The sequence below is a fragment of the Pelophylax lessonae genome (assembly GCF_965119305.1).
Source record: "Pelophylax lessonae genome assembly, chromosome: 3".
NCBI lineage: Eukaryota > Metazoa > Chordata > Amphibia > Anura > Ranidae > Pelophylax > Pelophylax lessonae.
Window position 1 is genome coordinate 345,878,001 of NC_138770.1, and position 17,843 is coordinate 345,895,843.

Here is a 17,843-nt window from a genome sequence, read left to right on the forward strand (position 1 = left end):
AGGATTTCGCAAACTCACTAAATTCCAATGTTAACAACATTAAACTGGAATTTAGTTGGAGTCGCGAATCTATCCACTACTTGGATGTAGAGGTGATGTTTCGGAACGGGGCTTTGGAGACAAAGGTGTATTTCAAACCACATCCAGAGTGGGCACCATCACCGTTGGCTGCAAAATATTCCTAAGGGGCAACTCCTACGGGCGAGGAGAAATTGCACCATGGATATGGACTTTAGGACTCAATCTTTGGTTATTCGGCAGCGTTTTCTTGAAAAGGGATACGATGGCCATGTATTGGATAGAAACATATCTGAAGTCGCCACACGCTCACAAGCATGTTTGGTAGAACATAGGCGAGCACCAGATAACAAACATAAGTGGAGTTTTTTGACTCAGTATAACTCCCAATACAAGGAGATTGAGGAAATCTTTAGAAAGCATTGGGGTGTCCTGTGTTTGGACAGAATCCTAGGCAATAATCTACCACCAATGCCTTCTTTTATATACAGTATAGGAAGGCATCCACTTTTGGTGATCAAATAGTATGTAAAGTTTTAGATCCTCCTACCAAACCCATTATGTTCTAGGACAATAGAACAGGTTTTTATGCATGTCGGCGATGCAAGTCTTGTAAACAAGTGCGGACCCATTTGCAAGGGCATACCTCCTTTTATTCCTCGGCGAATGGTGAACATTTTGATATCAAGGATTTGATTACATGCCATACAACTCATGTCAAATATGGTATGGAATGTCCTTGTGGGCTCATTTATATTGGCAGGACTAAAAGAACCCTTGCGATTAGAATATCGGAACAAATCACTAATATCAGGAAAGGATTCAAAGATCACAATGTATCACTTTATTTTAAAAATCATCACAATCAAGATCCCACTAATTTGAAGTTCTGGGGGATTGAGCGTGTAGACCCTGTATGGAGGGGATCTAATAGGGTTAGAGATCTATCCAAACGGGAAACACATTGGATCTTCCCGACTAATTCTTTACACCCTAAAGGGTTAAACATAGACCTTGATATTAATTGTTTTATTAGCAACTATTGATTCTTTTTAATAGCAATTATTTCATGGGTAATTTGTTTTATGTGCACTATTATGGGTAATTTGTGTCACGTTTTTTATGCATATAATTGCATATTGCTGCCATTTTAACGTTATTTATTGAGATTTTAAAATTTTATATTAAGAGATTGAATAATAATTGTAATTGATTTTAAGTGTATACTATGTTATTGCAATGATTTTAAGTATATTATGTTATTGCACTGTATTTATCCGCCTATGCTAGTTATCGCTGAGATCGGGTATCGATACAGCGAACATAGATAAGAAGGAGTTGTTGGTCCTCCCATGATCTTGTGTCTGAATACCCTTTTAGTCTGAGAAATAGGTGATGGAGGTGACGCCTAGTCAGGGCGGAAGTGGAACACATATGGCGGTAGGTTGAGGTATGGGCGGAAGTACGTGGGTTGTGATATATCCGCGTCATTTGTTTAACAATCAGTACTGCCCATTCCACCTTAGTTAAATAGTAGTGACCGTGCCGCGCGTCCACGACCTCTATTGAAGTCATTTGCTGACGAAATGCGTCAGGGCGTGTTCACGAAGGTTGCCTACGTCACACGCCAGACCCGGAAGTTCCGCCAGCTAGGTACAGAGCGGCGATCTGTAAGAACGGGGAACGGCTGCAGGACACAGGTCTACCTTCTATTCTATGCTTGTATGTTTTGAATCTTTGTAAGTGCATAACTTGAGGGGTCTGTCTGCTTGGGGAAATAAAGTTTAAGTTACGCAGTATCACGCTATGTGACCTCATTACTTTTTCATGCACTACGGTATGCCGATTGGTCTAATGTGAGGAGAGTATCCTATCCAGTGGTCGTTAGGCTTTGGAAATACATCAGGGTATTGGCAGTGAAGTCTATCCTATATCTGGAGTCTAGAGGGGATCGGACGGTCTGGTGGCTCCCAACTTATAACAGCATTATTTGGGCTTGCATATATCGCCTTTCCGTAGAGTTCACAACCAAGGGGTGTGCACAGTGGTGAGGTGGAGGTTCCTTCCTACTTGGTGTGGTGAACACTCATCAATTGAGGATCTACATTGTTTTGGACTGTCACCTTTAGTGGATATTTGGACTCAGTGCATGAACGTTATATTTCACCCATTGCAGAGTTTTATATAATATTTAGTTCCTTTATATGCATATATGAGGTGGTACACTTTGGATGTGTTGAAATAAGGTTTAGTAGCGCTGCTAGTGTGTCATCTATGGTGTAGCTGTATGCTTTATCACTTAGTGTATACACCCTTTCTATATCTTGCTTTACCCTTAATAGCAGCAGCTTATTTTGAATTTTTAGACTCTTTATTTGTTATTTTGAGCGCCGGGTGAGCGAGTTGTCTTTTTCTTGCTTCTGTGTGTTTACCTATATCTAGTATTTTGTATGATTTTATTTAAGATTTGTAAGGAGAGCACCAAGTCTTCTAGGCGTGGAATGAACAAGTTGCCGACATATTGCAACATCATTTTCTGTTCTTTAAGAAAGACCTCTTTTAGAGCCTGAATGCTGAATGCGATGCCCAACTTGTCTCTTCAGAATTCCCCATAGGGGTTTGATTGGGTTCAGATCAGGAGACATACTTGGCCACTGAATCCCTTTCACCCTGTTCTTCAGAAATGCAACAGTGGCCTTAGATGTGTATTGTGGATCATTGTCATGTTGGAAAAGTGCACAATGACCAAGGCCATGGAGTGATGGTAGCATCCTCTCTTTCAAATTAGAGCAGTACATCTGTAAATTCATGATACCATCAATAAAATGCAGCTCCCCGATATCAGCAGTACTCATGCAGACCCACAGAAGGACATTGTCATCACCATAGTTACATTGTCAGGTTGAAAATCCATCTAGTTCAACCAATAAAAGAAAAAAAACAAATCATACAATCCCATATATATATATATATATATATATATATATATATATATATATATATATATATATATATATATATTTATTAGTTTGGTTGCCCTTCTCTGCACTTTCTCCAGTTCTCCGGTTTTTTGAGAACCGGTGCACAAAAACTTAACTGTATATTCCAGATGAGGTCTTCCTAATGATTTTTACAGGGGCAAAATTATATCTTTCTCTCTGGAATCCATACCTCTCTTAATACAAGAAAGGATTTTGCTTGATTTGGAAACCACAGCTTGGCATTGTATGCTATTATTAAGCTTATGATCTACCAAAACCCACCGATCCTTCTCCACCATTGATTCCTCCATTTGTACTCCACCCAATATGTATGATGCATGCATATTCTTAGCCCCCAAGTGCATACCTTTACATTTATCAACATTAAACCTTTTTTGCCTCTCATCCTTTAAGGACGTTATTCCACTACATAGCTTGGTGTCATCTGCAAGACTCCACCAAGTTGCCCAATTAAACAGTGCATTGAGGTTGGCTTGTATGATCTACCAAAACCCCCCGATCCTTCTCCACCATTGATTCCTCCATTCGTACTCCACCCAGTATGTATATGCATGCATATTCTTAGCCTCCAAGTGCATACCTTTACATTTATCAACATTAAACCTTTTTTGCCTCTCATCCTTTAAGGACGTTATTCCACTACATAGCTTGGTGTCATCTGCAAGACTGAAATGGTACTTTTATTCCCAGACCCTATATAATTTATAAAGATTTTAAAAAGTAAGAGTCCCAACACTGAACCTTGGGGAACACCACTAATAACCTTAGACCATTCAGAGTAAGAATCATTACCCACTACTCTCTGAATCCTGTCTTTTAGCCAGTTTTCTATCCATTTACAAACTGATCTTTCCAAGCCAGTAGACTTCACCTTACACATTAGCCGTGTGTGGGGAACTGTGTCAAACGCTTTTGCAAAATGCAAGTATATACATCCATAGTCACCCCTCTGTCCAAGGTTTTACTTACCTCCTCACCATGTTTTACTGTAAGCGCCAAGCATTTTTCTTTGTACTCCTCACCTTTGTGACGCCATACAGTTTTAACCACTTTACCACCGGAGGATTTTGCTGTCTTCCGTCCAGGCCACTTTTTGCGATTCGGCGCTGTGCGACTTCAACTGACAATTGCGCGGTCGTGCGACGCCGTACCCAAACGAAATTTACGTCCTTTTTTTCCCACAAACAGAGCTTTCTTTTGGTCATATTTGATCACCTGTGCGATTTTTACTTTTTGCGCTATAAACAAAAAAATAGCGTTTATTTTGAAAAAACAACAATATTTTTAACATTTTTTTATATGAAATTCCCCCCCAAAAAAATGTACAAATCTAATTTTTTTTAAATTTTTGGCCAATTTGTTTTCTGCTACCTATGTTTGGTAGAAAAAATCGCAATAAGCGTATTTTGATTGGTTTGCGCAAAAGTTATTGCGTTTACTAACAAAGGGAAAGATTTCTGTCATTTTTGGTGTTTTTTTTTAACGCGTAATGGCGGCGATCTGCGATTTCTTTTGCGGGACTGCGACATTGCGGCGGACAGATCGGACCCTTGACTGACATTTTTGACACTTTTGGGGGTACCAGTGACATTACTGCAGTAATCAGTGCTATATATATGCACTGTTACTGTAAAAATGACACTGGCAGGGAAGGGGTTAATTTTATTGGAGAGGGAGGGGTTAATGTATGCCTGGTGCTTACTGACGTGTGGGGGGGGGGTGACTGAGTGAGTCATGGACAGATCGGATGTCCAGCTATGCTGAACAGTCCGATCTGTCACTCCCTGTCACTATGGAGATCCGCCCGCTGTGTTTACACACAGCGGGCGGATCTCCAGACTCAATCCCCGACGATCGGGTAAGAGCAGCGGCGATCGCCGCTGCTCCTCCCCTGGCCCGACTCCCGCTGTGAATGAAAACAGCGGGAGCGAGCCTCCGGCGGCGCGCAAGCGCCGCCCAGAAGGGGGAGTGTCTGACGACGTAGTACTACGTCGTCAGGCGATAACGAGCCACTGTGCCGCAGTAATATTACTGTGAGCAGTCGTAAAGTGGTTAAAGCCATCAGTTACAAAAACATTTATCTTTGTCTCATCACTCCAGAGTACAGAGTGCCAGTAGTCTTTTTCAGCATGGGCCCTGGCAAATTGTAGGTGGTCTTTCTTGTGCATTGGCTTTAGAAGAGGCTTTCTTCGTGAACGACACCCATGCATGTCATTCCTCTGCACTATACATCAAATTGTTTCACGGGAAACAATTACCCCAGTTTGGCTTTCTACTTCTTTAGCTAGATGCAGGGAACTTGCATGGCAATTTTCTTCAACCCTTTTCATCACAAGACGCTCCTGTCGAGGTGTAAACTTCCTTGGACGGCCTGGATGTCTCTGTGAGATGGTTGCAGTTCCATCTTTGTTAACTTTTTGTATCACTTTTTCTACAGTATCCTGACTGATAAAGCTTTGCTGATCTTCCTGTAGCCTTCATCTTTCTTGTGTAAAGAAATTTTCTTTCTCAGGCCTTGTGACATTTCTCTTCCATGTGGTGCCATTGCTGACAGCATGAAATGGGAAGGGGTTTTCTTTAAGTAACAACCTTTTATAATAAACTGTCTGCTGGACACCTGTTTAATGAATAATTTGACTCACCTGTAGTTGAATTCTTGTTAATTAGGATTATGTTGTCTAAAGCCCCATACACACACGCAGATCGTCGTCATACAAATGTTCGTCTTTTCTCCCCGGGATGTCGGTGTCTGTTGAAAAGTGCAAAGACAGCACAAGGACAGCACAAGAATTTTGTCCGCAGACTTCAGCTGACTGCAGAAGTGATGTCATGTAATGGTTAACTTTCCCTGTGTTTTTTATTTTCTGAGCATGCCCAGTCTTGCAAATCTGCGGTCTGTCGGCTGATTTCTGTACTGACAGGCAAACAATTGTCCGTTCTGGTGTCTGCAGACAAAAATTTTCATGTTTGCAAGAAAGACTCTTGTCCGCAGATTGTGTGCAGACATCTGTCGGAGGCACCATACTAACACGCATACAATCGGCAGATCTTTCGTCCGCCGACGTTTGTATGACGACGATCTGCGTGTGTGTACGGGCCTTAAGGCCCCTTTCACACTATCCATCCAACGGACGGATTCCGTTTTTCTCAACAGGGATCAAGCCGCCGATCCCCCGCTGAGCAGCAGGAGGACAGCTGTGTCTCCGCGCTGTGTGCAGAGACACAGCTGTCAGTTCCCAATGCATCTCTATGGGGGAAATCGGATGGGAACGGACCGTCTGTCCGTTCTCATCCGATCCCATCCGATCCGCTGGACGGATGGAAAATAGGGTTTCCATTCGTCGGATGTCAGCGGACATGTCTCCGCTGCCATCCGATGCCCCATAGGAATGCATGGGGGAACCGTTCAGATCCGCCAAAAAAATGAACAGGCGGATCTGAACGGTGCGAACGGAGCCTGTGTGAAAGGGGCCTAAAACTTAGCTTTGTTCCAAGGGCCCATTTCATACAGGCTTTCCAATCAGATCCGTCTGTCAGTTTTTCAGGCGAACCTAATCGGATCCTCCATGCACCCCTATGGAGCGGTGGATGTCAGCTGTGACATGTCCGCTGACACCCGCTGCTATCCGATCCTGTCTGTGAAGAAAGTAAAAGGTTTTCTGACAAATATGTTGGGGTTTACTCATTTATGCTGAGCACTGTATCAATGCATGCCAACACTAGGACAGTTAAAAAATAGGGTATGTTAATTGGAGCAGTTCACACTTGTGCGTTACGCCGATATGCACTGGTCTGCAGTGGAGAAAATATAGAGCAAGCCCTACTTTTTCCAGCACAATGTGATGCAATGCATGGTAAAACAGGTTTGTACAGAACAACATGCAAGAAAAGTAGGAGACCAGCTATGGCGCCTCTACATGTTCCAGGAAGTGAAAAGTACATGTTAAAAATGTAATGCACTGCAATGCAGCATGCCAACACAGGTCAATGCACACGTTGCAGTGTGAATTGACCATTAAATCACTGGGTAAAAAATAGTAGCCAAATTTGAAAATATTAAATTAGAGTTGCAGAATCCATAATCTTCTGGAAGGACCCTGTGAGTTTGTGCTGCAAAATGCATCTTTCAGTAGGCAGGATGGAGAATACCTAGCCCACACAGTCATATTACTTTTAATCGGTGTTCTCAGAACATGAGGTAGTACAGTTGGGTCCTTTTTCCTGTGACATACCCTTGCTTTGATTGGACAATGGAGTAGTGGCAGAACACGGATGAAACTACAGTTCCCATTGTGGGCAGAATTTTCTGGAATGAACAAATTCAGACAGGAAGATGCTGCAAAGATGCTGCAGGAGATCAGCAGTACAGAACTGCAAAAAAGTATAAAAAAAATGTGAAAACATATTATACATTACTAAAGTGACAATTAGTCCTTTAGCAAATTAACGTTGTTTGTAAAATTGATGAAAATCATAACTGAGGGAGGACACTGAAGTATTTTATTGGATCTTAACTATGTCCACACTTCACATTTTAAATGTTATTATAAAGTAATGTTGTGATAAGTCTGCCATCTGCTGTCTGAAAACAAAAATGCAGTTTTAGTTTCATATGCTGATCACCTTGGAATAATTGTGACTCAGTTATAAATATTTTTGCAAATTCTTTATTAATTGAAGAAGTACAGTAACCAGCAGTAGTAAATATATACAGTTGTGTTAAAATGTTTGCATAGCCTTGGAGGATTGGTAATATACAGTATGTACCATTTTTAAAGAAAACATTAGTGAGCAGGCAAAACACATTTATTTTATTGCTTCTGGGATTCATATTCAACTATAGGTCATAATAGAATGGCACAATCATAAAAACAAATGAAATGACCCCTGTTCAAAAGTCTGTATACCCTTATACTGTATATTGCCCCCTTTAGCATTAATGACAGCTAACAGTCTTTTGTAATAGTTGCCTATGAGGCCCCCGAATTCATGCAGGTGGTATAGCTGCATGACCTGGAGGCATTTTGCCAAGATGAATAGGCAAAGTCTTTAGTCGTCTTGCATAAACTGCACGTTTGAGATCTCCCGAGAGAGGTTTGATGATATTAAAGCGGTTGTAAATGTAAAAGAAAAAAAAATTGATCCCGTTTCTTTAAAGCATTATTAACAGCACAGTGCTTGTGCTGTGTAATTTGTCCCTTTCTATAATCTAAAATACCTGGTTGATCCTGCCCGGTGCTTCCCCCCCCCCCCCCCACACACACCCCCTTTGTAAACTGACCACGCTTTTAATGGCTGCTGATCCATGATACCATGGTCAGTTTACGCGCCTCCGTCATTTCACTGTCTCTCCTCTCCCCCCCCCCCCCCCTCCCTGTCTGTCTGTCTGTCAGCTAATCTCAGTGCCAATCTGCTCCCTGTCCTCCCCTCCTGCTGCTATGGTACTAAAACCTGCCAAAATAACAGTCTTATTCCTAAAATCCCTTGTGTTAGATTAAGGTATGTGCCCAGTGTATGTGCTTTATAAATGTAGTGCACCCCATGCAGAAGCCCCTGGTGAATAGGGATCCGCCACCCTGCACAGCAAGTCACACCAAATTTCCACAGGTACACTATTTTTGGGGTAAAAAACTTGGGTGGGGATGGGGATTTATGGGATGCCTACTTGACTCATCAGCAAAGAACTCTTCAGGGACACTGTAACTATATACAGTGTATATGCACTCCTCTTCTGCCTCCTGCACAAACTTGCTTGCAGATCCACAGTGGTGTCACCCTAAGAAAAGTCTTTAACACAGGACCTTTTCAGACAGGTCAATAAATCTAGTGTCAACGTCTAACTGATCAAAAAGCAGCAGCATGCAATTAGTGTAAAGCCCCGTACACATGCAACGATTATCGGCCGATCGTCCGACTTTTGTCCAGAGTGTTTTTTTATTGGTTGGAATGTGCCTAGACTGCACACGAATTTTCTCGCCCAACAAAAATCTACTTCAGAAGTGATGTCATGTGTTGGTTTGCTTTCTTTGTGTTCTTTCTTCTCTGAGCATGCCCAGACTTGCTCATCAGATTTTTCCCTGTCGAAATCTGTACTGACTGCACAAAAATCGGCCATGTTTTGACGGCCAACAAAAATTTTATAGTCTGCACACCAGATTTTTTTCGGCCGAAAAGTCAGAGTCGGTTGTCGGAAGCATCATACTAACAAGCCGAAAATCGGCAGATCGGACGTTGGCCGAAAATTCCCTGCCAATTTTCGATGCGTGTGTACGGGGCTTTAATATACAAACACCAAAAGTGCATATAAAAGGAAAATGCAGCGCCATTAATAAAACATTAACATATTATATCAGTATCAAGATGAAAAAACTAAATCAACAGTGTTTAACTGAAAAATTCAAATGATTAAACCACAAACTAAGAAAAAATTTCCTTGTCTGAAATAAACAATCCAGGTGTGGATGATCAGCAATCTCCCAAAATCACTCTCAGTGTCCTGCCAACACCACTTCATTTATTTGGTGGTGGCAAGACACAGAGTGATTTTTGGAGATTGCTGATCATTCACACCTGGATTGTTGATTTCAGACAAGGACATTTTTTCTTAGTTTGTTGTTTAATCACTTGAATTTTTTAGATGAACACTGTTTACTTTACAGACAGGGACCACGGGCCCCTATACTTGAGAACAACGAGGTGACACAACTAGCACTTTAACTGTACTTCCTCCTGTGATCACTGGTCCCAGCACCACATCTTCAGGCTCTGCCAGCACGCCTGGCTGCAGAAGCCCCTTTCACTAGCCCACCTGGCTACTTCCAACAGTCCTCCCAGGCTGCACACTCCCCAGTCCACCCGGCTGACTTCTCCTTGAGATCTCCTGGATGTGCTTTCGTTACTCCTGCTCCTGTGTCTCTGGATAGGACACCTCTGTGTGTTGTAAGAGGATCCCTCCAGCACCAGAGCCCCAGGCCTGAAGTCAGCCCCCACACTAGGGGGCACCCTCAAGGTTCACTGATAGCCTCCCAAGCACTCCATCTTTATTTGGCTCCCCTTTACTGGCATTGCCCAAAGTATTTAAGAGGGGCCTACCCCCTGCCAGCCCATTTGCTGGGGATTGGCTGGGGTCCGCCTCAATATTCCAGGCAACTCCCCATAACCTCCATCCCATTCTTCTGGAAGCTTCTCCAAGGTTCCAGCATGTAGGGGGAGGTACCAGAGGTGCTTCTCGATGAGTCCTCCAGCTCCCCTGTGTCACTCACCCTGATCCAGATTCAACCCAGCCAGGCCACATTTACCTACTACAACTAACACTAGCATACTTGGCTAGAGGGTGCTACATAAAAAATATGATGCTTCATACCTTATTTCAAAGTGGCACTCAACACTCTCCTCCTGGCTGGAGTCAACGGGGGATTCTCAGCCCTTCCCCCTGTAGTTTTCAGACCAGGGGAGGAGAGCAGCGTGCAGTCACGTGAGCACCTAGAGACCCTCTGAAATAAGGTATAAAGCTGCACATTTTTTATAAAGCATATACACTGAGGCACATAACTTGATCTCACACAGAGGATTCTAGGAAAAAGACAGAGACCATTGAGTACTGTCCGTGATACTTTTTTTATTTGCACTAACATACAATTTTTCAGGACAAGCTTTCGGGGTATGTCCCCTTCATCAAGATCCAAGCAGTACTGATCCACAAAATGTTAGCAGCATGGTAAAGAAACACAAAATCTCTAAGCCAAAGGAAAAAAAAAAAAAAGAAAAAAAAAAGGAAAAAACCAAACAAACATAAGTTAAACTGGCATGGTAATAAAACTAGCTTGATTAGTGAGATAAGATAGAGGGAGAGTTGAAGACAGGGGAAGGTGGGGGGGGGATAGTCGTGGAGGGGGTCGTAAAACTGTAGGATAATGAGTAAGGAAACCCATATCTAAGTTTAAGCCGTTATTTTTTGTGTCAAAAAGAAGTATCATTCTTAGTTCAAAAGTTTTCCTTTCCTGCATGGTTCTGAAATTCCCTTTAAGAACTAAAACATTGAGGTCTTCTATAGTGTGGTCCGGTTGTGAAAAATGATGTCCCACAGGTGTACAGAAACTATCTTCTTTATGTTCCTTGATGGTATGTCTGTGCAAATTCATCCTCGCTTGCAACTTCTGTCCTGTTTCACCTATATAAGATCCTTTGCTACATCTTTTGCATTGGATGAGGTACACAACATTATTGGAGGTGCAGTTGTATGATCCCATAATATTAAAGGTCCCATTTGTGTGTGTAACACTTTTAGACAGATTGATCTGGTTGCACAGTTTGCAGCGTTTTTTATGGCAGGGTTTGCTCCCATTATTTGCGACTTCATAATCAGAATGAAGTTTTCTGCTGATTAGTTTATGTCTGAGGTTGGGTGGTTGTCTGAAGGCCAGTATTGGAGGTTGCTGGAATATTCCTTTCAGAGTTTCATCTTCTGCTATGATGGGTTGTAAATCTTTGATTATCTTTCTTATCCCTTCTAGTCCTGGATTGTATGTGGTGACTAGAGGCACCCGGTTATTTGTTTTTTTCTCTTTGTATTGGAGAAGATTTTCCCTTTGGGTTTTCAAGGCTGTGTTTATGCCGGTGTTGATTGTTTTGTCTTTGTAACCATTCTTACGGAAGGAGTTTGCTAGTGTTCTGAGATGTTTATCTCTGTCTTTTGGATCTGAACAGATTCGGTGGTATCTGATGGCCTGGCTGTGTATGATGGCCCGTTTAGTGTGTTGGGGGTGAAAACTGGAACTGTGGAGATAGCTGCATCGGTCAGTCGGTTTCCTGTATATCGAAGTATGAAGCTTGTCATCTCTGATGTATACTGTGGTGTCTAGGAAGTTGACATGCCTGCTAGAATAATCCATTTTAAGTTTGATAGATGGGTGAAAGGTGTTGATCAATGAAAAAAATTGTTTGAGATTTTCCTCACCTTCTGTCCATATGATGAAAATATCATCAATATAGCGATAATATCTGTATGGCTTATGTTGTATGCTGTTCAGGAATTTGTCCTCCAGATCAGCCATAAATACGTTTGCATACTGGGGTGCCATTTTACTTCCCATAGCAGTACCCATACACTGGAGATAGATGTCGTTATTGAAAGTGAAGTAGTTGTGTGTAAGAATGAATTTGATGAGCTGTGTAACATCCTCAGCACTGTATTTGTGGTTTGGTGTGGATGATAGGAATCTGTGACATGCAGCCACTCCATCCTTGTGAGGGATGTTACTATACAGCGATTCTACATCCATAGTGACTAGAAGTGTATTTGGTGGTAATTGTTGTATATTGTTAAGCTTGTTAAGAAAGTCAGTAGTGTCTTGAAGGAAACTCGCAGTATTCATGACTAATGGTTTTAAAATATTTTCTACAAGGCCTGAGATATGTTCGGTAAGTGTATTCATACCTGTTATGATGGGTCTGCCTGGATTTCCTGGCTTGTGAATCTTGGGCAGCATGTAGAAGTCCCCAATTTCTGGATTATCCGGAATAGCATTGATAAGTTCTGAATGTAGGCTGGTTGGTGTAGTTTTAATGAGACCTTTTAATTGCTTAGTAAATTAAACTATACTAAGTAAATTAAACTTTACTAAGCAATTAAAAGGTCTCATTAAAACTACACCAACCAGCCTACATTCAGAACTTATCAATGCTATTCCGGATAATCCAGAAATTGGGGACTTCTACATGCTGCCCAAGATTCACAAGCCAGGAAATCCAGGCAGACCCATCATAACAGGTATGAATACACTTACCGAACATATCTCAGGCCTTGTAGAAAATATTTTAAAACCATTAGTCATGAATACTGCGAGTTTCCTTCAAGACACTACTGACTTTCTTAACAAGCTTAACAATATACAACAATTACCACCAAATACACTTCTAGTCACTATGGATGTAGAATCGCTGTATAGTAACATCCCTCACAAGGATGGAGTGGCTGCATGTCACAGATTCCTATCATCCACACCAAACCACAAATACAGTGCTGAGGATGTTACACAGCTCATCGAATTCATTCTTACACACAACTACTTCACTTTCAATAACGACATCTATCTCCAGTGTATGGGTACTGCTATGGGAAGTAAAATGGCACCCCAGTATGCAAACTTATTTATGGCTGATCTGGAGGACAAATTCCTGAACAGCATACAACATAAGCCATACAGATATTATCGCTATATTGATGATATTTTCATCATATGGACAGAAGGTGAGGAAAATCTCAAACAATTTTTTTCATTGATCAACACCTTTCACCCATCTATCAAACTTAAAATGGATTATTCTAGCAGGCATGTCAACTTCCTAGACACCACAGTATACATCAGAGATGACAAGCTTCATACTTCGATATACAGGAAACCGACTGACCGATGCAGCTATCTCCACAGTTCCAGTTTTCACCCCCAACACACTAAACGGGCCATCATACACAGCCAGGCCATCAGATACCACCGAATCTGTTCAGATCCAAAAGACAGAGATAAACATCTCAGAACACTAGCAAACTCCTTCCGTAAGAAAGGTTACAAAGACAAAACAATCAACACCGGCATAAACACAGCCTTGAAAACCCAAAGGGAAAATCTTCTCCAATACAAAGAGAAAAAAACAAATAACCGGGTGCCTCTAGTCACCACATACAATCCAGGACTAGAAGGGATAAGAAAGATAATCAAAGATTTACAACCCATCATAGCAGAAGATGAAACTCTGAAAGGAATATTCCAGCAACCTCCAATACTGGCTTTCAGACAACCACCCAACCTCAGACATAAACTAATCAGCAGAAAACTTCATTCTGATTATGAAGTCGCAAATAATGGGAGCAAACCCTGCCATAAAAAACGCTGCAAACTGTGCAACCAGATCAATCTGTCTAAAAGTGTTACACACACAAATGGGACCTTTAATATTATGGGATCATACAACTGCACCTCCAATAATGTTGTGTACCTCATCCAATGCAAAAGATGTAGCAAAGGATCTTATATAGGTGAAACAGGACAGAAGTTGCAAGCGAGGATGAATTTGCACAGACATACCATCAAGGAACATAAAGAAGATAGTTTCTGTACACCTGTGGGACATCATTTTTCACAACCGGACCACACTATAGAAGACCTCAATGTTTTAGTTCTTAAAGGGAATTTCAGAACCATGCAGGAAAGGAAAACTTTTGAACTAAGAATGATACTTCTTTTTGACACAAAAAATAACGGCTTAAACTTAGATATGGGTTTCCTTACTCATTATCCTACAGTTTTACGACCCCCTCCATGACTATCCCCCCCCCACCTTCCCCTGTCTTCAACTCTCCCTCTATCTTATCTCACTAATCAAGCTAGTTTTATTACCATGCCAGTTTAACTTATGTTTGTTTGGTTTTTTTCCTTTTTTTTTTCTTTTTTTTTTTTTTTCCTTTGGCTTAGAGATTTTGTGTTTCTTTACCATGCTGCTAACATTTTGTGGATCAGTACTGCTTGGATCTTGATGAAGGGGACATACCCCGAAAGCTTGTCCTGAAAAATTGTATGTTAGTGCAAATAAAAAAAGTATCACGGACAGTACTCAATGGTCTCTGTCGCAAGTGCACTAATACGGCTACAATTACCTCAGGAAAAAGACAAATAGGCTTTACAACCGTTTTAAGGTTAATAGCCACTACAGAACCTTCACCTTTTGCTGCTGTAACCACTGGAGGGTCAACTTGGCCTTGTGCTTAGGGTCATTGTTGTGCTGGAAAGTCCAAGAGAGTCCCATGAGCAGCTTTTGTGCAGAATGCAAATTGTCTTCCAGTATTTAGTATTTTATGATAACATGCTGCATTCATCTTTGCAATAATAATCACAAGATTCCCCATGCATTTAGAGCCCCCCCCCCCCCCTCCAAAACATCAGTGAGTCACCCAGTGGAGTATTTTGGTTTTGGGCTGCCTTAGGCTAGACTAAAATTCCCCCCCCCCCCCAATCTAAATTTGTTCCACCCCTTCCTTTCACATGAGCAATCCCATTGGATCCACCTGTCTATTTTTCAGGCAGACCCATTTGGATCCTTAATTCTCCTCTATTGAGCAGTGGGTTTAATCACCAATCCAATTAAGTCCACTAAAAACAAACGCCCATTTTAAAACTCAAAACTAACGTTCCACATTAATACAGGTCCTATAGCTTCAGGCAGGTTCTCCCCTTTAAATTTGTGCTGCAACTGGAGTGCCCCCCTTTTTCCCAGTGAATGCATACGGCAGAATGATGCTATGTGGGCAGGACCTATGCAGGAGGAGTGTGACCTTACAGCACACCAGCACTGAATCACTCTGCTCCTCCTTCCCGTCCCATAGAAAAGCTTTCCTAGCGACACTGCAACTACTGTTGCTAAACAGATAAGCAACAGTAGTTGCAGTGCCACTAAGAATGCTTTTCTTTGGGGTGGGCAGGAGTAGCGGAGTGATTCAGCGCTGGTGTGCTGTGAGGTGCTAGCACCACTGTGAGTCACCAGACAAACTGACAACTGTGTGTGACATTAGACTTGGTCTGCATTGGTAACCTTACAGTTTTGTCACCTGGCGCTAGCCGCAACCATCACACTCCCAAGGTACGCCACTGCCCCTTGGTCTCCCACTGCCCCTTGGTCTCCCCCCCCCACCCCCAGCGTACAGCTCCCCCTTTCTCCCACCCCTCCCCCAGTACTGAGCTCCCCTCACCCCCTAGTCCCCACATTACACAGAGCTCCCATCCCCCAGTACAAAGAGCCCACCATCCTTCCATCCCCCAGTACAGTGCTCCTCCCTCACTACAAGCCTCAAGCCGCCCAACCCCCCATTTTCCCCCTAGCTCCCTATACCTCCCACCCTCCACTACAGAGCTCCAACGACTTCTAGCCCTCCAATACACAGAGCTTTTTATCTTTTTCCTAAGCCCAGGGCAGAGCTTCCCCACCCCTTAGCCCTCTAGTAAACAGAGCTTGAGCTCCCCCCCCCCCCCAGGATAGAGCCCCCTTTTTCTCTCACCCCCCCCCCCCCCCGACCTCTTCCCCAGTACACTCAGCTCCTCCTGCCCCACATTATCCACATAACACACTCTAAAACCCTACTGTCAATGTGTCAAGCAGGATCTGCTGCTGCAAAGTTTACTACTCACTTCAGTTTATCAGCGCCACTCTCCCTACCTGTTCTGGCCTCTGAATGACATCATGTCAGAGGCTGAGACTAGAAGTCATCTGTCAGGGGGAGTGAGAATATAATGAATGTACAGTAGTTTAGATTGGTGCCAGGTGCAGGAGCGCACTCGGGCACCCTGCTGCAGCTCTGCTGTGTGTCTGCGCATCTTCAGTTGGGAGACTTGAGCCCCTACGCTACTTGCAAACTGCACCCCACCTTCATCCCCCTCCTCCAGTAAATTGTTGCGCCCAGGAATTCTCCCCTTTCCGCACCCCCTATTTCCGGACCTGATGCCTGTCACCGTGCTCCGCTGTGTGGAGCTGGGTAAACGTGCAACCAGGCTTGGAGCTGTGCCGCCCCCCTGAAAATTTCTGCCCAAGGAAAAGGCCTTGTTTGCCTCGCAGCAGACACACCCCTGGAGCCACCACCATGCTTCAAAGTGGGGATTTAGGCCTTGTTGACCCCTCTCCAAACATAGCACTTATGGCTGTGACCATGAAGCTCTAATTTGGTCTCACCACTCTAGATTACAGTGTGCCAGAAGCTGTGAGGTGTGTCAAGGTGTTGTAGGGCATATTGGAACTGGGCATTTTTGTGGCATTGGAGCAGTAAAAGCTTCTTTCTGGCAACTCAACCATGCACTTTTTTTGTCTCCATCAAGTTGTGCTCCTTTAAGCAACCACAGCATAATTTTCCAGAGCAGCCCCAATTTCTCCTGAGGTTACCTGTGGGTTTTTCTTTCTCTCCTGAACAATTATTCTGGCAGTTGTGGCTGCAATCTTTCTTGGGCTACCTGACCTTGGTTTGGTATCAAGAGATCCTCGAATTTTCCATTTCTTTATAAGTTATTGAACAGTACTTACTGGCTAATTCAAGGCTTAGGATATCTTTTTATATCCTTTTTTCATATTTATAAAGTTCCATTACCTTGTTATACAGAACTTTTGACCATTCTTTTTCTTCTCCCAATGCTCAATATCTAGCCTGCTCAGTGCATCCACCTGCGAGAAAACAAACTCATTGACTATTTATGCTCAGTTCCCATTGGTGCGATGCAGGAAACCCTGCAAATCCACTGTGGGTCCCCACATCGCACCCAGCTTGCAGGCAGTTCACACTGCCATATGCGAACCGCTGGGAGTGTCAATACAAAGTTAATTACACCCTGAGATCATTTCGCATTTCGAAGTGTGAACTGTCAATTCGGACAGTAATCAGATCACATAGGTGTGAACAAATTCTGGTGCGGACCAAAAAAAGGGTCCTGCGCGAGTTTGGTCCGAATGCGATGCCAATTCAACCATACAATCTGTATGGCTGAATTTGCATTGCACAGACATTGCATGTCTACCTAAACTATACTGTTCATTTGTATCCAATCATGCAGGCCCTTGAACTGCATACTTATTAGTAGATCTGTGGTTGTATAAAGGCGGTCCCCGGGTTACAAACAAGATAGGGACTGTAGGATTGTTCTGAAGTCGAATTTGTTTGTAAGTCGTAACAGACAGGTACATTTTTTAGGTGTAGCCCCAGCCAAAAGAATAATTTTTAGGTTTTAGGGATAGCCTAGGGAAGAGTTAACACCCCTGTATGATTTGTTTTGCTGCCTGTACTCCTGTTCA

General features: G+C 42.8%; 1 protein-coding gene across 1 annotated transcript in view; it reads right to left on the reverse strand.

The window, feature by feature from the left end:
- Positions 1–12,301, reverse strand: part of LOC309550526 (uncharacterized protein) — a gene marked incomplete at both ends in the record, with an annotated part of 168,679 nt that extends 156,378 nt beyond the window's left edge. The window contains 2 exons of the mRNA XM_082250885.1: positions 11,725–11,938; positions 12,251–12,301. Of these exons, the coding sequence (XP_082107011.1) occupies positions 11,725–11,938; positions 12,251–12,301 (265 nt within the window). The remainder of the gene's footprint in view (positions 1–11,724; positions 11,939–12,250) is intronic.
- Positions 12,302–17,843: the final 5,542 nt, after the last annotated feature.